General features: G+C 45.6%; 1 protein-coding gene across 2 annotated transcripts; it reads right to left on the reverse strand.

The window, feature by feature from the left end:
* Positions 1 to 714: 714 nt before the first annotated feature.
* Positions 715 to 19847, reverse strand: H6PD (hexose-6-phosphate dehydrogenase/glucose 1-dehydrogenase). 2 transcript variants are annotated; one of them, XM_081923563.1, is made up of 6 exons: positions 19720 to 19847; positions 15950 to 16066; positions 13757 to 14404; positions 9245 to 9362; positions 4956 to 5225; positions 715 to 4537 (listed from the first exon to the last, which is right to left on the reverse strand). In XM_081923563.1, exons 3-6 carry the CDS (start codon positions 14384 to 14386, stop codon positions 3177 to 3179), a joined length of 2379 nt encoding a protein of 792 aa, XP_081779689.1. In that variant the 5' UTR covers positions 14387 to 14404; positions 15950 to 16066; positions 19720 to 19847; the 3' UTR covers positions 715 to 3176. The 2 variants fall into 2 exon arrangements, with proteins under 2 accessions (XP_081779689.1, XP_081779690.1); XM_081923564.1 differs by lacking the exon at positions 15950 to 16066 and having other exon boundaries at positions 19720 to 19832.
* Between the last annotated feature and the right edge of the window lie 2788 nt (positions 19848 to 22635).

The raw sequence follows: 22635 nt of genomic DNA on the forward strand, positions 1-22635 counted from the left end.
GCGAGCCTCTCCAGACAGGTGGAATGTTGACAGGAGTTCTAATTGATTTTCATTATTTTCTGAATGTTTTAAATAGGCTAAAGGTTGCATTAAAATGGACATATTTAGTGAAAATAACTCACAATGATGCATTAATTTGGGGAAAATCACTTTGCAAAAAAAATGTACAGTTGTACATTGGAGCCCTAACCCCTTGGTACTCAGAAATTTTGGCTCCCGAATGCCACAAACCTGGAAGTGAGTGTTCCGGTTTGCTAACGTTCTTTGTAACCCGAATGTCCAACGGGGCTTCCGTGGCTTCCAATTGGCTGCAGGAACTTCCTGCAGCCAATCAGAAGTCATACTTTGGTTTCTAAACATTTTGGAAGTCGAACGTACTTCTGGAACAGATGCTGTTCCACTTTCAAGCTATGACTGTATATTAGGTGAAACTGCACACAAAAATGAGGAGAAATTCACACTAAAATGTTGATGGATTTTCTTGAGGATTTAAAAAAAATTGCAAATCGCTGCAGAAATGTGAACTGAATTGATTGGAAAAATTGTAAGTTGAGAGAACCAAAACACATCCCTCGTTAAGATGTAACCCACCCTATGATCAGTGGAACTGATGAAAGGCAGGATATTAACCAAGAAAACAAGCAAAGGAATATATTACTGATTCTTTTCTTTTTGAGGGAAAACAAATACCAAAATATAATGACATTTAAAACATTTTTCTCTACTTATTGCAAGGGTGAGACTTTTATTTCTAAAAAAAAAAATCATTTATAAAATTTAAAAAGTTTTTCCAGTGTTCACTTACAAAAACAACTTTTTAAATGAGACGTAGTAAAAATTGTGTCATTTAAGCAATTGTAGAGGGCATTCCTACCCCGTAAATGTTTAAATACAGCAGTAGTAGTCAAAGCCGCAGCTGGCTTGCTGCAGGAAATCTGAAGAGCCTCTGTTCAAATCCCCACAGAGTTTGATAGTATTTATAGAAGACACATCTCTTATACTAAAGCAGTAATTCCCAAACTTTGATGTGGAAAAACTGAATTAATCAAAGAGAAATCCCAGAGCAGGTGGCTTCAGAGGAGGTTTCCTGCTGCATCTCTGTATGATATACTGCTCTGGGGGAGAGAAAAAAGGCCAGCCTGTGTAGGTAGGTACACCTGCCATGGTGGAATTGCTTTATCCCATCACTGCCACCACGGAGAGGGGCTTACAAGGAGGGCTGCCTGTCGCATCTCTGTATGAGCTGCTGCTCTGAGTCTGCCTCTTATTCAACCAGACTCCTGAAGAAAGGGAGGGAACACGGGCTCCACTGAAAGTGGACAGTGGTTGCTTTTACGTACTCTAAAAACAGCCAATGATGGGAGATGTACCCCCAACAATGGGAGAGGGCACAGCCCCCCCCCCAGCTCTAGGCAATGAAATTCAGGTCGCATCCACGCCACATTTCTTATGCACAATTCCTAGTGGTTCAGCAATAAAACTGTAGCACATTTGCAAAGCTGGTATGGTTTCAGATTGGATTGGGGGCCACATGTTGAGATTCCTGCCTTGCAAAGCATTGGGCTACTTGACTCTTGGAATCCCTTCCGACTCTATGATTCCATGTCTTCTCCTCAAAAATCCTGGATACTGCCATTTGTTAAAGGTGCTGGGAATTGTAGTTCTGATATGTAACCTAGCATTCCCAGGATTATAGAGGGACCGTGTGCTGTGTAAATCATAGAGTTGCAGAGCTAGAGGGGACTCTGAGAGTCATCTAGTACAACCCCTGCAATGTAGGAATGTATGGTGTGGCTGCGATTTGCGTTCATGCAGTCCTATGCCACATTTTATGGGGAAATCAGTAGGAACACAAAAGAGACTTCGAAAGCCACTATTTTTTTAAAGCCTAGTTTAAAAGAAACTCTTAACAAGAAAAAGTGGAAAACTCATGTAACAGCACCACCTTGTGGCGGAATCTAGTCGTCTTTCCTCTTTTTGCCATTCTGCTTCGATGCTAGGAACTGGCTTTGACATCCACCACCCTGCAAAGATGAGAAAATCCCCTAGGCTAGCACCTCAATGCAGCATTGAGCTAGGCTCACCTAAGGACACTGAAATTATCAGGTGTAGGAAAGCTTTCCTCCTCCCTGGATCAGGCTGCAATCCAGCTTTCACAGGAGGAAACAAGGTTTTTGGGACGGCTGGTGTTTTAATACTCTGCAGGAGGACTTGCTCAGTGCAAAGTGAGATCTCAGGTTGTGCAAAAGTTCATGAATTTGCTCAGTGCAAAGTGAGATCTCAGGTTGTGCAGAAGTTCATGAATTTGCATATCGGCTCCCTTTGCATGAATTGTTCAGAAGAGGAGTTGTGGGTATCTTTGTATACCAGTACAGTGTGTGTGTATTTGTGCACGTGTGTGTGTGCGCGCGCACACACGCGCGCGCGCACACACACACACACACACTATCTTTTATATATATATATGGAGAGATGCACCGTGGAGCCATTTACCAGGAGCCAAAACCTACAAATTTCCAAAGGGCTATTTAAACAAAGATTTCCACTGTGGATGTTTTAGGGCATTTGTGAGAGGCAGATAATTTATAAGACCCCCCTCCTTTTCCTCTAGAGGAGAGGGGAAAGTGAGGCACACAGCATTGAAGAGACTTGAGCATGGCAGAAGAAAGAGCCAGGAGGACATCTCGGCTCTTAAAGCCACCACTCATAAGCTCACAGGTCCCAATCGTTAACTGACGGAACTCACAGCCCCAAGATGTGGGAACAGGCATCAGCACAGACAGCTTTAAAAATCCCAAACAAAACAGGATTAGACAAATCCCACAGGGTAGAATGGGCTGATCAAGGGTTATGATGTCTAAATGGATCCTCTGCGCACGGTGGCAGTGTAGCACATTAGGGACATACCTGAAGGGCTTGTCCTGCTTTTAAGTTTGCGGGCCAATGGTGAAATAAGGCCAGCTGTTGTCAGAAGTAGCAGGTTATCAGACAGGCCTTGGTCTGCAGATCTTTCTTTAAACAAAAATAAAAATACAGTCTCATTAACAGCCAGTGGAACTCCCTGCCACCAGACAGAAGAATTTTCCTGAAGACAGCTGCAATAGCTGCCCGATATCCTGAATGCCAAGACAGGCAAAGTGGGAGGGGGAGGAGGTGAAGGCAGAACTACCGGGGCATCATCCAAGCAGTGCCTCATAGTCCACGTACCATGCTATCTGGCCAGAGCTGGGGCTGACTCCGGAGACGGGCCATTTCTTGGGTTCGTGCCCCACCCTGCTGACTACTGTCACGATGTCATGCTTGCCCTTCCCCATCACCAGCACCGACACTCGCTTGGCCTTGTTGATGAGCGGCAAGGTGAGGGTCATGCGCTGGTGTGGCTTGACGGGGCTCTCGGTGAACACCACGCCCTGGCTCCCCTCGAGGCCCACGGGTGAGTGCGGGAAGAGCGAGGCCGTGTGCCCATCGGCACCCACCCCCAGCAGCACCAGGTCGAAGCTGGAGTTGGTCACCAGGGCGGCGATCTCGTTGGCGTACAGCTCGGGGCCCTTGTCCTCTTCCACGCAGAGCCTCCGGTTGAGGTGCACCGGCATGGGGTGGATGTTGAAGTAGGGGACTCGGACGTGACGGAGCAGCTGCTCATGCAGGGTGCCGAAATTGGACTCCAGGTCAGTAAGAGGGACGCAGCGCTCATCCACCAGCCACAGGTGGGTCTGCCTCCATGGGAAACCGTAGTGACGCGTAGCCAGCTGCCGGAACAAAGCCAGGGGGCTCGACCCTCCCGAGAGCGCCATGTGGAACTCCCCGGACCTCCGGACGGCACTTGCCGCCGTCGCTTCGATGTCCGATGCCAGCCGGTTGATCAGTTCCTCCGACCAAGCGGTGATCAGCTGGCTTTGCCGAAACCTGGACTGGATCGTCTTGTACTTGTCCGGGGTTTGTTCGTCCCTCGTGTCCATCAGTTCAATGGTCTCTTTCGCCACAAAGGACACTTCCCTGCCCACCATCTCAAAATCCAGGAGCTGCTCGTTCTCCCGCCCCCCTGGGTACAAACGCGGGACCTGGCTAGACAACCCGTCCAGTAGTGGCGTCCAAAACGCCCAGGATGCCAGCAGGTTCTCCACAGTGATGAAGGACTCTTTCTTGCCAGAGTAGATCCTGGAGATCAGGACTGAGTAGGCGTCCCTCTCCGCTACGGGGACGTAGACGTAGTAATCAGAGAGGGGCTGTCCGAAGATGCGCAGCTGGGGGCGGTCGCGGACTTCCTTCCAGCCGCTGTCTGGCATGGTGGGCTTGAAGAGGTTGCGGCTGACCAGGATGGCAGGGGAGTTCAGCTCTCCCTGCCCGATGTGGAAGATGATCTGCCTGGGCTTGCACTGGCTGCTCTCGGGGTCCCACATTGTTTCGTTCTGGGTGCAGTAGGCCTGGTTCTTGAAGAGGATGCGTACATAGCTGATCCGTTCATCCAGGACTTTCCCGGAGGCGAGGATGAAAGGGACCCCTTCCCAGCGGAGGTTGTCCAGGTGAACCAGCACACCTGAAACAAAAGATGCAGAAGTGTTGTTATTATTGTTACATCGCAACTGTCTTGGTTGTGGGTCCTGGAAGACCTGCTCCCTGACTCAGTGGGCTTTCCCCAACCGGCCTGACTGACTCCAGCTACAAAAGCTGAGGCTGCTGAACAGACTCTTGGACTGGCATATAGCTTAGGCCCAGGGGCTTTTGTTAGGGGGTGGGGTTTTGCTGTTAATTGATTTTTATATATCTTTTATTTTAGATACAAAAATTACTAGGCGGGTGGAGAAGGGCTCGTGCACTTTTAACAGGGAATTCCACCAAGTGCCGCTTAACAGGCAAGCGGCTATTAAAAGTGCCAGAGCCCCGTCCTCTTTTGCACCCAGGGAAGGTGTTTTCCGACTTTTGCACTTGGCCACGCTTACCCCCACTGGACTTACCTGCAAAGGTTGGAGTCCTGCTGAAGTAATCCTGCCCCTTCTGAAGCTCCTCCCTCACGTGGCTGTTGTATGCCACGTACTGGCCAATGACGGCGCTGGTTATCTCTGGGCTCTGGAGCGACGTGAAAGCCTGCAACTTGCTCCGGATGACGTCTTCGGAGCTGCTGATATTTGCTGGGAGCTCCATAGCGAGGAACATTAAGATCTCAGTGAGGTGGTTCTGGTGGATGTCGCGGATGACCCCGTATTTTTCATAGAAGCCAGTGCGATCTGAGCACAGGGGTGGGTACAACAGTAACAACAACACATAAATGATGCCCAAATGCTGAGAGAAGCTTGGCAACCCACTGGTTTATTTATGGGAAGGGCTGTAGCTCAGTGGCAGAACTTCTGCTTTGCATGCAGAAGGTCCCAGGTTCAATCCCTGGTATCTCCAGGTAGTTCAACCCCCTGCAATGCAGGAATCTCAACTCAATGGGCCCTCCTTGGATGCAATGATGTCTCGGATTATACTACTCCGTGTAGACCAGGCTTCCTCAACCTCGGCCCTCCAGATGTTTCTACAACTCCCATGATCCCTAGCTAGCAGGACCAGTGGTCAGGGATGATGGGAATTGTAGTCTCAAAACATCTGGAGAGCCGAGGTTGAGGAAGCCTGGTGTAGACAATACTGAGCTAGATGGATCTATGACTTCAAAAATCTTTACCCCAGTGGGTATCTGCCTCGGATTTGAACTGATTTTATTACGTGTTGCTGTTTTAAACTGTTTTTGTATTTATAATTGCTTTGCTAATTGTTTTTAGATATACAATTGTTGTTAACTCTTTTCATACAAGCGACTGATGTACACATGCTATTATATTTTAAATTGCTTTGAGATGCCACAGTGGAAGCGATTCATAAATGAGATTTATAATAACAATAGCAACAGTTTGTAGAACTATAGAAATTAATGGACCCATTAATCATGCCCATTAATGCCAATGGGCCTACTCAGAGTAGGACTAACATTGGAGACAATCCATTGATTCAAAAACTGAATCCAAAATTCAGCTAAGTTTTGGTCAGAGGAGGCCCACTCAAATCAACAAACATGACCAAGTTAGGCCCACTAATTTCAGTGTGTCTTCTCTGAGTAAAACTTACTTGAATACCTTCCAGTATTCCTATGCTGCCCAACAATTAAAGTTTCCTGAGCAGCTAAGAATAGAGATTTTTTAAAAAAATGAATTAAATGCAAAATCATTTAATCTAGAATTTAGGAGATTGGCTGCCTCTTAACATGGCCATCATGACTATATTAATTATTATTATTATTATTATTATTATTATTATTATTATTATTACCCAGTGAGCTTTATGGTTGTGTGGGGAGTCAAACCCTATTCTTCCATGTCTTAGTCCAACATTCAACCCACTACACTATGTTCACAAACCCATCCCCATGAATTTATCCAATCCTTTTTTAGAAAAACTAAGTCATGAATGTGTTACTGTAACAGTGGCTGTGGAAATGCCATACATTCAACGCACACGCCCCTCAAAATAATCCTGGGAACTATAGATTGTTAAGGGTGTTAGGAACTGTAGCTCACTGAGGACTTAACTACAGTTCCCAGGATTCTATTGTGGGGGAGCGTTCTTTAAATATATATTGTTTATGCAGCCAAAATTTCCCTACTCCAGCTGTAAGCTTCTGCTGTGCATGTTTGCAAAACACAGGCAAGAGCCCTGTTCACCCGTGGGCTGCCACTGAGCTCCTCGGGAGGAAGAGCCAAGCAGAAATGAAACGGAACAAGAATAAATTGAAATAAAATTTAAATGTCAGACTGGCTGGAAGGAGCGAGAGGTCCTGCTCAGCCTCATACTGCAGTGCCCTTGAGAGGTTACAGAAAAGGGTTAGCTGCAGGCCTTCCTTTCAACAGCCCTGGCTGGCTCATATCTTAGGCTGCACACATGTACCATCACTTTAAAACACTACTCCTCCAAAGAATTCTGGGAACTGTAGTTTACCCATTACAGAGCCACAATTCCCAGCATTTTAAAACTACAGCTCCCAGGACTCAGTGTGTGGTTGTGCTTCAAATGTAGGAAGTAGGAGCCATTCAACTTTACGCAGAGTAAATCCATTGATGTTAACAGACATAGCTGTTCATTTCAATGAGTCTACTCTGATTAAAACTGAGTGGACAACCAGTACACAACAACACCTGGTGATCAGGTGTGATGCATATGTTGGGGGGGGGGGAGAAGTGGGAGGAAAGAAAGGCAATTTATCTCTAGGAGAACCCCCTCCCTCATTTCTCCTTGGTGCTCAGATGCAGACGATCTCTCTGCAGATGACAATGCGACTCTCTACCCTCTTAAAAACTTTGGAACCGAGAACACCCCATCTCCTTCCAACCCGGCGCACATTCATTAGCGTAATCAATGCTGCACACACATTTTGGCACAGGACCTGGGCAATGCAGGCATCACTTGAGCATTTGGGATGGGGGTGGGGGAGCACTGGTGGCAGTGGGCTGTCAGCAAATGAAAGATCACCCCTTGGAAGTCTTACAAGGGGGAGGGAAATAAGGAGACAGCCTGATGGCATTGGGTTAAAGCCAATGCTAGACCTACTCAAGAGTAGACCCACTGAAATCAACTGCCACGGCTCGCTCAGGTCTGTTCATACTGAGTAGGTCTCAGCCGGCGACTGTCTCCTTTTTTTTCTCAACCAGGATGCAGGGAGCAAACGGGAGTTTGCCAAACCACAACAACTTTAAAAAGAAAAGAAAAATCACTCAAGTATTTTTTTTTAATAAGGCAATGGCTAACTGGCACGGCACCCCCGCTGCAGGGAGCGAAGGGTGGCCAAGCGGCTGTCCCCAGAACGGAGGCAGGCGGCAGGTGCAACCGGCGCTGCGGAAGTAATGCAGCAGCCACTGCAGGGAAATTGAGCACAGCTGTGTCCTTGAGTTCATGGGGACGTGAGGCCTGGCTTGTCCTGACGGAGCTGAGAATGGGGTCGCAAGGAACAGGACCACAGCCAGCTTCCAGGGTGGGGGGAAGCCCTGCAGTCTTCCCCACTCCTCAATAATACTAGAATGGAAGGTGGGGAAGGGGCTTCATTCAATGAGGATTGATTTGCAGCCCAGGGAAAACCGCATTATACCGACTCGGGCGACTTGTGCATTGGGCATGAACACAATTATTATTATTATTTATTATCAGCACCACCCATGTATTAATTTCCCCCTAAACCCCCACCGTCTCAAGGCAATTCCCATGTGAGAGCCAGATTTCCATGGTGGTTAGAGCGCTGCCCTGGGACCTGGGACACGCGGGTTCAAATCCTGCAATGAAACTCACTGGGTGACCTTGGGCTCCTCAGTCTCTCAGACTAGCCTACCTCACAGGGTTGCTGTGGGGATGAAACCACTGTCTTGAGGTGGTGTACATATCAGGTAATTCAAAATACAGTGGTACTTCTTTTGTGTCTGTGAGTATCTTGTGCTTTATTCTTGGCCTCCCCCCCCCCCCCGATAAACTTAGAAATTTCCTTCTGCCATCTTTTGAGGCAATCATCTTTCACCATTACTGGGACTGACCGGAAAAGAAATAGTATTTTTGGCAAAACATTCATTTTTACCGCTGCTATTTTCCTAGCAAGGAGGGATTCATTCTGCTCCATATTTCTAAATTTCTTTTTATCTCAAAACACACTTTTTCATAATTATCTTTGTAGATATTTTTGTTTCTTGATGTTAACCATATCCCTAAATATTTGAAGGGGAAGATGGGTGGAAATTATGAAGATGATATGTTATGATAATTTGTTACATTGAAATTATTAATAAAAATCATTTTTTAAAAAAAGAAGAAGAAGAAGACACATTCCAGATCTGCAAAGGGTCCCCTTTCCCATGGCCATATCTGCATCAGATATTTAAAGCACCAAAGCATCCTGGCAACTGTAGGGTTTTGGTTTTTTAAGGGTGCTGGGAACTATAGCTCTGTGAGGGGTCTCCTAACAACTCCTAGAATCTTGAACAAATTGCAGTTCACAGGATTCTTTGGGAGAAGCCACGAAAAGTGGTATAAAAGTGTCTCCACACAACACATTTAAAGTACACGGCTTCTGCCAAAGGATTCTGGGAACTTTAGTTTGTTGAAGGTGTTGGGAACTGTAGCTTTGTCATGGGCAAACATATAGTTCCCAGGATTCAGAGAGGGGCCTGTTTTATTCAAATGTGTGAATGTAACAGCTACCCCTCCAGCGGACTTCAAATCAAGACTCACGTACTCTTCACATCCACTGTCTCCTTCAGGACAATTTCCACCCTTTCAACATGATGCCGGTTCCAGATCGGATCCAAATGGTGTCGGTTCTGGTCTCGGAATGGTAAGATGTGAGCCACAGCCTTTGGGGAGGAAATAATTGAGATGAAAGGGTGGAAAAGGCAGGGGGAGACAGAAGAGATTTTTTTTTAAAAAAAAAATCAAAAGCAGAGGGATAAATGTTTACTGTAATTGCTTCTGGGGACTTGGCACAGAATATAAATAAATTACTGCGACAACTACGGAGATGATGGGAAATTCCACACCATGGGAAATTCCACACCGAGAGCCAGTGGGCTTTAGTAGTTAAGAGTGTCAGACTAGGACCTGGAAGACCAGGGTTCAAATCCTCACACTTGGCCACGAAGCTCACTGGGTGTGACCTTGGGCCAGTCACTGCCTCTCAGCCTACCTCACAGGGTTGGTGTAAGGACTAAATGAGGAGCAGGGGAGAGCCACGTATATCACCTTGAGCTCCTTGGAGGAAAAGGTCAGAGATATACGCAAAGCATAAAATGAACAGGTAATAATTTAAAATAATAGTTTAAACGATGCCCTGCATGAAGAAAGTCCTTTCTTTTGTTTGTCTTGAATATCCCAAAATTCACCTTCACTGGATGGCCCCAAATTCTAGGACGATGAGAGAGAGAGAGGAGAAAGACCTCCCTCTCCATTTTCTCTGCACCAGCCATAGTTTTATGCATCTTACATTCTTATAAACCTCTACTGTGTCCTTAACAATTTTTCTGAGCTAAAAATACCCAAACGTATTTCATCATACGTGTGTGTGTTGCCCCTTAATATCTGATTCAGCATGGGGTGGGGTCCTGATATTTTAGTCAACCAACAAAAAACAAGTTAACATTTTAATGCACTGTTGCCCTCCCATAGCCAAACATTGGTTGAACTGAAATATTTTATTTTTGGAGGTGGAGAGGTACTGACCCCCCAAAAAACACCCAAAATTAATTCAAAGCTGTATTTAGATTTTATTTTTACTTTGGTGGGAGGAATGCTGGTAGAGATTTTAAGTCACTACCCTTCCAATAGTATATAACTTTACCTAACATTTAATTCAGATTTTGAGGGGGAGAGGAAATCAAGGTGCTGGAATTTAGTAGAGGAGGGGAGACAGAAAATTGGCAAACGGACAAAACTCTGAAGGTTTCATCTGAAAAAGCCTTTACCTGCAAAAAATAAATAAAAATATACACACACCACACACTTTTGAATTCCCTGTGGACTCAAAAGTGGCTGAATCAGACAGATGCTGTGAAGATCTAACCCTCTGCCTCCCCAGAGGGGTTGGAGTTGCTGAGGTAAATATTCACATTACCAATGCAAACTAAAACTAAAATCCCCAGTTTCCTGGGAAGAAGGACTGGTTGTTAAACCAGTCTGGGAAGTGTAGCTACGTGACGTGGGGAAAGAGGCCTCCTCTCAGCACCCTTAACAAGCCACAGTTCCCAGGATTCTTTGTGGGGAAGCCATGACAGTTTAAAGTGGCATAATAGTGCTTTAAATGTATGGTGTGGATGAGGCCTCAAAAAAAGGCAGTCAACCCGTGTTGGGACTAGTACCAGTTCAGACTGCAAATGCAGGGCTACACAAATGCTCCCACAGAGTGATGTAGGCGGGGGGGGGGGAGCCTCCCCCCTTGTAGAAAGCTAGCATGTCAGGAGCTTGGCTCTCCTCGACATGTTAGATATCTGTGTGGAGAAAATACTGTATTTTGCCACGTGCTGGTCACCGCCGCGTAACAGTCTCACACCCCCTTTTTGGGAAAGGAAAAATTGGCACAAAAAGATGTGACCGCTATGAGGCAAAATGCTGCATGTTTGCCTGTAAAGACCCCACCTGCAGTCCAGTCCAGACACAGACGGACTACTTCTGTGAGGATTATTCATTCAGACGTACATTCAATTTATGGGAATGCCTGCGGCCTGAAACCCCAGGGAGCCACTGCCAGGTAGGCCTATGGTTTGGATGGCTGGCTAGGAGAACAAAACAAAAGGCCTGTGTGGTATTATCTGTTTGTGTGGAACATGGTTGACACGTGAAAGGTTAAGATACACCTTAATGATCTTTGTGTGAAACTTAGGCTGCATACACACAAGACATTTAAATCGCATTCCACCCCCTCAAAGAATTATGGGAACTGTAGTTTACCTCTCACAGTACTACAATTCCCAGAACCCTTAAGAGACAGTTCCCAAAGATTCTTTGCCGGGATGTGTGTGTGATACTTTTTAGATATATGGTATGAACACAGCCTCAGAATAAGTCTATGTCCTTGAAGGAAAAAATATATAAATAAAATTTATAATTGGGAATAAAATTAGAAAAATGCTGATACCACATTTCAAATTTAGGGGTTTAACTGCATTAATACTAGCCTGTATGACAATAACAAATACCTGATTACCACTATCCAGAATCTGCTTCCTGAACCAAGGAATAAAAAACCCTCATCCTTCACTGGCGCCACAGTGACATATTCCCCCCCCCTCCCACCGCCCATTTTGTTACTGCCTTGGAGCTAAAGACTTTGCCCCCTTGTAAAGCTGCCTGATCAAAAAACAAACAAGCAAACGTAAAGGAGAATTGTGCGTGCTCCACATTCCTTATCAAATTAAAAGCCTCGTTTGGAAAATCTGGCGCTTGGCTGACTCTCCGTTAGCGAGAGTGTGGAGGGCGGTCGGCGGGGGTTGATGACTCAGCGAAATTGAGGTTTCTGACCTTGGTTGGGAAATCAGGTGGATACAGCTTTGCTGGTGTGGCCAGTTTACAGCAGTGGTGGGAGCTAATAAAATAACAGGCCATTATTACTTGGGTGGGGAAACGTCTTTGTCTACAGCAGCAAACTTTTTCAGGCGACCTCCCCCTTGGGGAGTTAAAATAAAAACTATTCTCCAGTGCCCCCTACCCTACTCTATAAAAAACAATATTCAGCATAGCAGTTTGCACAACCCTCTAAGGAAGATTGCGGTGCAATAAAATTCAAAACAGCAACAATTAATTGCGCAGTTGCTCAAAACCCAGGTAAAACTATTTCGTTTAATTAATTCAACAAAACGAATGGCACCAGCTTTTCAAAGTCTGAGAGTCATTTACACCTCCAGTGCCTCACTGCTTCCCTTTTGCCTCTTAGAACCCCCCAGGTAATTCCACCACACACATTGGGAGCGCTGGTCTACAGCTATATTTCATCATGAATGCATAAGAACATAAGAAGAGCCCTGCTGGATGAGGCCAGTGTCCCATGCCGTCCAGCATCCTGTTCTCACAGTGGCCAGCCAGGTGCCCCTAGGTAAAGCCATCAAGCAGGACCTGAGCACCAGAGCACTTTCCCCACCTGAGATTCCCAGCAACCGGCATTCAGAAGCATTGCCGCCCCTGGCAGTGGAGGGAGAACATGGCTATGGATAGCCCTATCCTTCAGGAATTTGTTTCATCCAAGTTGGTGGCCATCACCAAGATATATCTTACAACATTGAGCCCTGTGGGATCAGGCCAATGACCCATCCAGCTCAGCATCCTATTCCAACCAGATGCCCCCCAAAAAGCCCACAAGCAGGAGCTGAGTGTGACAGCACTGGTCATTTCCAACAGCTGGTATTCAGAGGCACAACAAGTCCAACATCCTGTTCTCTCGGTGAGCAAACAGTTGCCCATGGGAAGCCCTATCCATTTGTATTCCTAGCAACTGGCATTCAGGGGCAACCTGCATCCAACAGTGGAGGTCAGGGTTAGTAGCCACAGATGCATGGAACTTAAGCCCACCTTAGCCCAGGGGATGGGGAATTTGTGGCTCTCCAGGTGTTGGAATCCAACTCCCATTAGCCCTGACCAGCAAGGCCAAAGGTCAAGGACGATGGCAGTACAATGACATATGGAGGGCACCACATTGACTACCCCTGCTTTATTGTTTTATTTACAAATCCAGTACTTTTGAGGAATTTGACCACTTTGTGCTATTGCACATGTTGATTCATTCTTGTTTTTTTCCAGGGGGGGATGTTGCCAGCCTCTGCTCACCTGCCCCAACCACCCTGGGCATGTTTTCCAGAATAAAAAGTTAAGAAAGTCTGTTTTAGAACATCTACTTTGCAAGTAGAAGGTCTAAGGTTCAACCCCTGGCATCTCCAGGTAAGGCTGAGAATGTCCCCATCTGAAATCCTGGAAAGCTGCTCCCAGTCAGAGTGGCCAATACTGAGCTAGATGGTCTAATTTGGGATAAGGCAGCTTCCTATGTTCCTATACCTTACGGGAAGAGCTGTAGCTCAGTAGTAGGGCATCTGCCTTGCACACAGATAGGGTTGGGAGAGAACCCTGTCCAAAACTCTGCTGCCAGTCTGTGTAGGCAATATTGATCTAGATGGACCAATGGTTTGACTCATGTTTACTTACTATGTTTACCAGCAGCTTCCCATGTTTACCAGGTTATATCCCCTCCGGTTTTCACAAGCAGACTCACCTGTTTGCCAAGGTAGTGGTCTACCCTGTATATCTCCTCTTCCCGGAAGAAAGTCCTTAGCTCATCAGCCAACTCCTGGGCTGACCTGAGATCATGGCCAAAAGGCTTCTCCAGCACCACCCGTAGCCACAGCCCTGGCGGCGGCCTGCAGCTGCTGTTGATGTGGCGGGCAATCTCTGCGTAGGCAAACGGCGGCACGGAGAAGTAAAATATCCTGCCCGCTTCTTTCATGCCTTCCTGACTGAGCGTGGTCATAATCTGCCGGTTTAGGGTGGCGTAGTCCTCTGCTGTCTTGAGCTGGTGGTAATCTGTCAGTCTGATGAACTGGTCCTTCAGCACAGCACACCTGTTTGGGGGTACATCTGAGGGACAGGCCAGCCTCTTCAGCCGTTCAAAGACCAGCCTCCGCCCTCGCTCAGGCTCTGTCTGAGCGGCCCCATGGAATGTGAAGGAATGCCCGTGGCTCACCTCGTCCAGGTACAGCTGGAAGAGTCCTTGCCACAAGTACTTATTGGCAAGGTCTCCTGTGGCACCCAGGAGGACCACAGAGATGTGGCCACGGGACTCTTTGGTCTCAGAAGAGAGGACTCCCCAGAGGAAGATGAGGGAAAAGATGGCTCTGAAAAGCATCTTGGGAAACACAGAGAGCTGGAAGGAAAGTTTTAAAAGCTATGATCATTTCCTTTCATTTACCTAACAGAAATTTGCATGCCACTTGATCATAAAAAACCTCTAAGTGGTTTACATAAAATAAAAGTTATCAGTAAAAGTCAGAAGTTAAATCAAGTTTGCCTAATGTCACCCCTGAAATACATACATACAATCAGTTTAAAAATAACTGTCCATGTCCATTCATAGAATCGGAAGGGACCCTGAGGATCTTCTAGTCCAACCCCTGCGATGCAGGGATACGCAGCTGTCCCGTTTGGGGATCAAATCTGTAATCTTGGCATTATCAGCATCACGCTCGAACCAACTGGGCTATCAATATAAAATTAAACTTTAAGGACTAGTAGCCAACTCAGTCCTATTCAGAGTGGACTCACTGACATTAATGGACATATGTGATTGTTTCCTTGCATTGATATTCCACAGGGGCATACATGGTTCTCCCCCTCCTCATTTAACCCCCCAAACAACCCTGCAAGGTAGTTTAGGTTGAGAAGCAGTGATTGGCTCAAGGTCATCCAGTGAACTCTACGGTTGATTGGAGGACTTGAACTCTGGTCTCCAAGGTTCTAGTTCCAATACTCTAACCACTACACCATACTGGCTCTGGTGTGAGGAATTTTTTTCAATGTGTTTACTCTGGGTAGGATTAGTTTTGCAAACAACCCTAATAATGTATCATCCTCTTGATATGTTGGGTTTTTTTAATGCACATTCTCCATTCAGCTCTCAGTAATACCTCAACATGTATTATGGCTTTGTAAGCCGTGATTTTAAGATTTTAAAAACAAATACATCTGTAAATAAAACTAGTTATTACAAAAGCACCCTTATGACCCCAATTCAACCTCATTACAAGGAATCAGACCCCCCTAATCAGGGCACACTGAAATATCCTACAGCTTAGGGAAGTGGGGTGAGCTCCTTTACCCTTTTTGGTAGCAGTAAATAACAACCCAGGTAAGGTATGGTACGTGGGTGGCGCTGTGGTCTAAATCGCTAAGCCTCTTGGGCTTGCTGATCGGAAGGTTGGCGGTTCGAATCCATGCAATGAGTTGAGCTCCCATTGCTCTGTTCCAGCTTCTGCCAACCTAGCAGTTTGAAAGCACACCAGTGCAAGTAGATAAATAGGTACTGCTGTGACAGGAAGGTAAATGGTGTTTAGTCACGCTGGCCACATGACCTGGAAAGCAGTCTGTGGACAAACGCTGGCTCCCTTGGCCTGAAAGCAAGATGAGCACTATACCCCATAGTCACCTTTGACTGAACTTAACCATCCAGGGGTCCTTTACCTTTTACCTATAACAATCCAGGGCCTGCCAGATGTTATGTACTACAATTCCCATCAGCCTAATAGCAGGGGCTGATGGGAGTTGTAGTTCAAAACTTCTGGAGGGCACCAGTTTGGTAAATGCTGGTTTAGGACCAGAAGACCTACAACTAGCTGTGCTCATCCTCCCCTACATTCTAAACAAATGCCAATCCAATTTATTGCCTTTTGCTGATCTTACCATATGGACTTACCTAAGCTGTGGAATAAGTCACCTGCAGAGGAACCAGCTTCTTTCTAGTTCTGCTGCCTTTATGTCTTCTAAACTTGTGAGAAAGAATCTGCAAAACCAGTCTGGCTGCTGTGTTCAGCTGTAAGGTAAACAAAAGACTACAGAGATAAGTAACTTTTCCTGGTAAAACTAGACCCCTCCTATTCCGGGCAGAGGGGGGGCGGCGGGAATAGTAATACATACATTCCTCTCTCCGCCCTGTTTTATATTCACCAAGGCTAACATCTGTCCCTCACAGGGTGCATGGGATTGATTGATTTGATTGATTAATTAATTAATTAATTAATTACACTGCAATTTGTGTGTACAAAAACAATACCCCCCACAGTTTAAAATACCATAGACTGTTTAATTAGCCAAAGACCTAGGAGAAAAGGAATGCTTTTGCCTGGTGCCTAAAGATTTGTAATGGACGTGTCAGGGGAGACTCCTTGGGGAGAGCATTCCACTGCAGAAAAGGCCCGTTCTTGTGTTGCCGCCCCCTGGACCTCTCATGGAGGAGGCACATGAAGATGGGTTTCAGGTGATGCTTGCAGGTCTGAGCTGGTTTTGTGGTCCTGAGCTGGTTAAGGTACACAAGGGTTTTAAAGAGGCACACAAAAGTGCTTTAAAGAAATAATTTGGGTTCCTTTATAAAGACACAGTTTTTCTTATGTAGTTTGTATTCTCATTTTGTATTTTTATGTTGTGAACCTCCCTTTGGTCTTCAGATGAATGGCAGCATACAAATAAAATATACCATGTAAAGATAAAGATCTCAGTGGGGAGAAGATGGCAGCCCTAAACCCAGCCTTGTAAATAGCTCTGTACAAGGTTCTAGTCCACAGTACACCCAAACTAGTCCCTTGCAGCTTGAAAGAGTCAACTCTCAAAAAGCTTCCCTGACTGGTTGCCTAAAGCCAATTCTTACTTGCCCGAGAGGAGAATAGTGATTTGAACCACACTTGAGCTTGTGGTGTCAAATTAATATCTACAAATGTGCAAAGTATGCCCTGATAAGTGTGTGTGTGCGCGCGCACAAGAGCATTTTTCTTTTGCTGACGAGACCACAATACCAGAGATGGATCCATTCATCTCCTTGGAGCAGATTCAGCAGCTTGAAATGCTTCTAACACATTCCTCTTCCCACCAGAAAACTCCCTAGTTACACAACACCCATCCAATTGCACAAAATTCACCTAGCTGTTCCAACAATATTTCTTTATCTGTGCCCAGTTGTCATGCAAATAAACCCAGACTATCTGAGGGGAGGGGAAGCTGATAATTTGCTTAACCGCTTCCACGTCAGATTGATCAAACAAGGAAGTGTGTGAGTAGCACTGGACTACTGATTTTCAATCATCATGTGAGCAAAACCAACTGGAGCAGCCTTGTGGGTGTATTGCTTGGAATATTATTCCTTGGAATAAAATCCCAAGGATAGGGAATCTTAAGGCCTAATGTGGCTTTCCAAACCTCTCTATCACCTTTGAGGTTCTCCCCAGGCCATGCACCACCTCCCTAGTCTCAGGCCACTCTTAACTAGTCCTGCACATTCTAGCTTTTGCCTGTTACTGAACTGTGGACTCTTACTAGCCTGGATGGAGAGGGGTGTTTGTGTGTTTGCATGACTGGGATGTACCATTCTGCACAAAGGTGGTGACCATGGGAGGCCTTGAGCCCAGCAAGGCTTTCCCTGGCACTCAAGTAAGACCTCAACCCACTGAAACAAATATAGGATGTCTGGAGTCTCCTCCATGCTCACAGCAGTTTATCACAACTGCCCAAGAAGAGTCTGATTGCTGGATAGGACAAAGGCCCATCAAGTCCACCATCCTGTTCTCTCAGCAGTCAAACAGATGCCCCAAGTGCGAATCCTGAAAGCAGAACCTCAGTGTCACAGAAACTCTCCCAACTTGCGATTCCCAGAATCTTGGTACTCGGACTATAGAAGTAGGAGAAAGTCACCATAGTTAATAGTCTTAACTCCCATGAATTGGTCCAATTGCTTTTTTAAGGTAGCCGAGAAAAATAGGGTGACTAAGAGCATAGGAAGAGCCCTCCTGGATCAGACTAGAGGCTTGTCTTGTCCAGAATCCTGCTCTCCCAGTAGCCAACCGGAGGCCCCAATGGGGAGCCTGCAAGCAGGACCTGAGCACAACAACACTCTCCCCACTTGCAATTCACAGCAACCGTGGTTTAACAACCAACCCCTCTTCCCAGGGAACTCTGGGAACTGTAGCTCAGCAAGGGGAAGAGGAGTCTCTAATCCACCCTTTGCAAACTACAGTTCCCAGGATTCTTTGGGAGAAGCCAGTGACTGTTTAAAATGCTATGATACTGCTTTGAATGTATGGTGTGGCATTTGATAGTAATCAGAATCCAGAATAGGACTAAGGAACATTTTCCAAACCAAGGGTGTCATTCTCTCATGGGGCAGCTTCTGAAGGTCACACCTGGGTGATGGATGCAAACTTGGGCAGAACGATGGATGTGACCCTCAGTTTCTCTTTTTGCAAACTATAGTTCATTTCTACACATTTCCTTATGCCTTATGAGTTTGCAATTTTTTTAAAAAAAGATGAAAAATGGGCAGGTTGTTGTTTGTTTGTTTTTTGTAAATTTCCCCTAAGGTACACAAGTTCATATGCAATTTCCCCTAATTTTATGGATTTTGGGTATGCTACTTCCACTAATATATTTGTTTATATGTACACTCTCCCCTAGCGGACACATTCATTGGCTGCAGAGGGCTGTTTCAGTTCACTGTAACTGCAAATTAGGTAGGTTCCCATTGAAATGCATCCCGAGTCATATTTCCCCCCACGTTCCTAATTGCAGTTGTGCAAAAAGTGAGAGGTTTCTATTTGCCACACAAAAGGAAAGGCCTCTCCAAACCCTACCTGCAGAGAACCTGGGACCTTCTGCATGCAAAGCAAAGGTTCTAGTACCCAGCATACCAAATTTATATTCTTTTTAATCTAGGCCAGAGGTGAGAACTTGTGGCCATCTGTATGCTGTTGGGACTCCATCTCCCATCAGCCCCAGCCACCTTAGGCAACAGTCAAGGATTATGGGAGTTGTAGGCCAGTTTTTAAAAAAGCAAAAGCAAGCGAGGTAAAGCCACATGTTCCTCAGCCCTGATTCAGGTCACACCAACACCACAGGTTTAAAGCAGTCATATGCCACTTTTAACAGCCATGACTCCCCTCCCCTCAAAGAACCCTGGGAACTGCAGTTTGTTAAAGGTGCTGACCTCCCAGAACTGCAATTGCCAGCACCCTTAAGGAACTACAGTTCCCAGGACTCTCCGTGACCCTGTAAAATGACCTGGGCAATTCTGTCTTGATTAAATGGCTAGGAGTTTTATTAGAAGCAAACCCAGGCCGAAGCGAGAAAGCTTCCTGATTTGACTACGGTGCACTTTTTTTTTTTTGCCATGCTCCATTGCAAGATCAGCTGGTCTGGTGCGGCGTAAGGCCAGATCTGGAGGCGGCTGCCTTGCCTGCCTTTGCAAAGAAACAGTTAAAAATAAACTAAAATCTCGTCTCCTGGGTCTTCCTCCAGCAGGCTCAGAACGAACCTTTTTCTCCCAACAGCGCAACGCAACACTTTCAATTTGCAATGGCGCAACCAGGAACCTGTTTAGCGGGCGATGGGGGTGGAAGAGGAGTGGACTTGATTGACAGATCTGGACCGCCCCCCCCCCCTTCCCATTTTGCTGTAGGTCCAATGCTGATCCAGGGCACTCACCTCCCTCCCACTGGCGGCGTGGGACCCCCAAAAGCGAATTTTGCAGCAAACGTGAAGCACGCTCTTGATCTGGTTTCCTTGGAAGGGCGAGAAGGCTCCTCCTCTTCCAAATGACAAGCAGGTTTTTTTTGTTTTTTTATAAAAAAGAAAATATTTATGGTTCGCGTTGCACAAGCGCAGGCAGTTGTGATGCGGGAGGGAGAGTTTTAGATGCCTACTCGGAAGTCAGTCCCGTTAAGTTCAGTGGGGTTTACTCCCAGGTAAATAAGCTTAGGCGTGCAGCCAAAACTATAACTGGTAACCAAGTGGGGAAGAAGGCGCTTGGAGTTGGGGGGAACTCTGCTGCCAAGTAACAGACTGCAACGTTCCTCAATATTGTGCACGCATTTGCCTAAGAGAAAGTAGCAATGAACTCAACGGGGCTTACTTCTGAGTAGACATCCGTTGGGCTGCGTTGGTAAGGCTTTTTATAAAGCGTGGGGGAAATAACTTTTTTTTATAAAAGCGTTTTTTGTTGCAAGGCAGTGTTGACCAATGGTTAGGTGCAATTTTTAATCTTGCTGTTTTTAGACCGCACTTGTGATGTTGTGGCCTTCAACCCTGCAATACCATACACACGTGCAGAGCTTTACTTGAGAGTAAGCACTATATCCAGTGTTGGTGGGTCCATTGGAATGAATAGACATGGTCCATTCATTCCAATAGGCCCTACTCTTTCGAAAAAATTGAAGCTTCAGAATGCAGAAAACAATACTGTTATTTTTTAAAAAAATTATGGCTTGCTTCCTCCAAAGCGTCTTGAAGCGATTTCACAACACAATCTGCAAAAGCACACCTGTGAAACAGGGCATTAATAATAATAACAACAACAATAATAATAATTCATTACCTGCCCTTCATCCATCAGGTACCAGGACAGATTATGACAATTTAAAATTCAGAATTAAACAACAGATTACAGTCACAGCAATCAAGGTGGCCCCTGAAAACACACGGCTCTGTGGTTAAACGCCCAGATAATAAGCTGTGTTTAATTTTAATAATAATAATAATAATAATAATAATAATAATAATAATAATAATAAAATTTATATCCCGCCCGCCCCAGCCGAAGCTGGGCTCAGAGTGGCTAACAACAATAAAAGTAACACATTTTACATAAAGTCACAATCAATTAATTGAAATGCATTCTAAAATCAATTCAAAATCAAATTAATGGCAACCATTGGGCTAGAGTTCTGTGAGGATTACAGTACCAAAGGAGGGGGTCAGATTGTGCCTTGGCCAATATAACAATTAAAACAAGTATAGTATTTGTTTAAGGTATTTATATACTGCTTAACTATTAACATTTCTAAGCTGTGGGTGCTGAAAATTACAGAAAGTAAAATCAGCCCTACAAAACAATTACATATAGAACTAGACCTACTCAGAATAGGCCCCATTGAAGTTAACAAACATGCCTAGCTTAGGCTCATTCATTCTTTTATTTCATTTTCTTTTTTGGGGGGAGTGGTAGTGAAGGCTTTTCTTTTTTTTAAAAAATCATACAAACAGAGAGAACAGTTTTAACAACAGATGAAAATTAAAAGGCAAAAACCAAAACCAAAAAACAGGCATGCACAATAAGCACAGTTGCATGTGGGTTAAAATAACAAAGTCCAAGTAAAGAACATTAGTGTTAACTGATGATCAAAGGCTTATTATTATCATCATCATCATTATCATTTCATTTATTAAATTTGTATATCACCCTTCATCCGAAGATCACAGGGCAGTAGTGCCATTCATTTCAATGTGTCTACTCTGAGTAAAATAATGGCTGGCTGCAACCCTGGCTGCCACGAAGCATCCACTCTCCATATTGATCTGTGCAGGGTTTAAATCCCTTGCAGCTTTCACAGCTTAATGAGATGGGCTCCTTTCCATCCCAACCTTTCTTCTCTCTCTCTCTCTCTCTTTGGAAAAGACAAGGGCATTGCACCTGCAATGTCTACCCTGGCTAGTGGAGTGGAGGAGCCAGCTGGCCTGGAACACTCTGCAGCCAGCCGCCAGTTGCTGCAGTGGAGCTGCAATGCTCACACGCGCAGCATGTCCAGAGGACACATACCCGATGAGTTAGGAGCTGCTGCAGTTACAGAAAGCTTGGGGAACTGCAGAGGTAGGTAGGAAGGAGGGGGCGTGGGCAGAGCTCCCCTGGCGCTCTCCGATTCCTGATCCTAAGTGAGGGGGGGTTTAAATGCTGCTATAATCTCCCCTGCCCCATCTGGCTTCATTCTGCCTTCCCTCACCCCAGCAAGAAGACCTTAGATATACAAATCATTGATACCAGCGGGACCGCAAATCAAACTTAATGCATGCCGCCAAATAATTAAGCTGAAAGTCGTCACACTCCATGCACGAATCCGTTTTGGGTTGCGGCAGAGCTTGGAGAGGTTGGTTTGGAAGGTGAATTTTCCTGCATCTCCTAAATATTTCTAAATAATAATAAAACTACTTAGAATAATTATAATGAAATAATGCATCGTAACCACAAACATCCCTCCGCAACCCCCCTGCATTTGTGGCAGGCCTTAAAATTAGTTATAGGAATCAGAATCGAGCACGGCTGGATCAGGCCAATGGCCCATCTAGTCCAGCATCCCATTCCTACAGTGGCCAGCCAGATGCCCGTGGGAAATTAGCAAGCAGGGTTTGAGCATGAGAACACCCTCCTGTCCCATGGCTTCCAGCAGCTGGTATGCAGAATCATTGCTTCTTTCAATCATCAAGGCAGGTCATAGCTATCATGTCTAGTACTGTACAGTGGTACCTCAGGTTACAGACGCTTCAGGTTACAGACTCCGCTAACCCAGAAATAGTACCTCAGGTTAAGAACTTTGCTTCAGGGTGAGAACAGAAATCGTGCAGTGGTGG

This window comes from Podarcis melisellensis (assembly GCF_964234715.1).
Source record: "Podarcis melisellensis genome assembly, chromosome: 8".
NCBI classification, from domain to species: Eukaryota; Metazoa; Chordata; class Lepidosauria; order Squamata; family Lacertidae; genus Podarcis; species Podarcis melisellensis.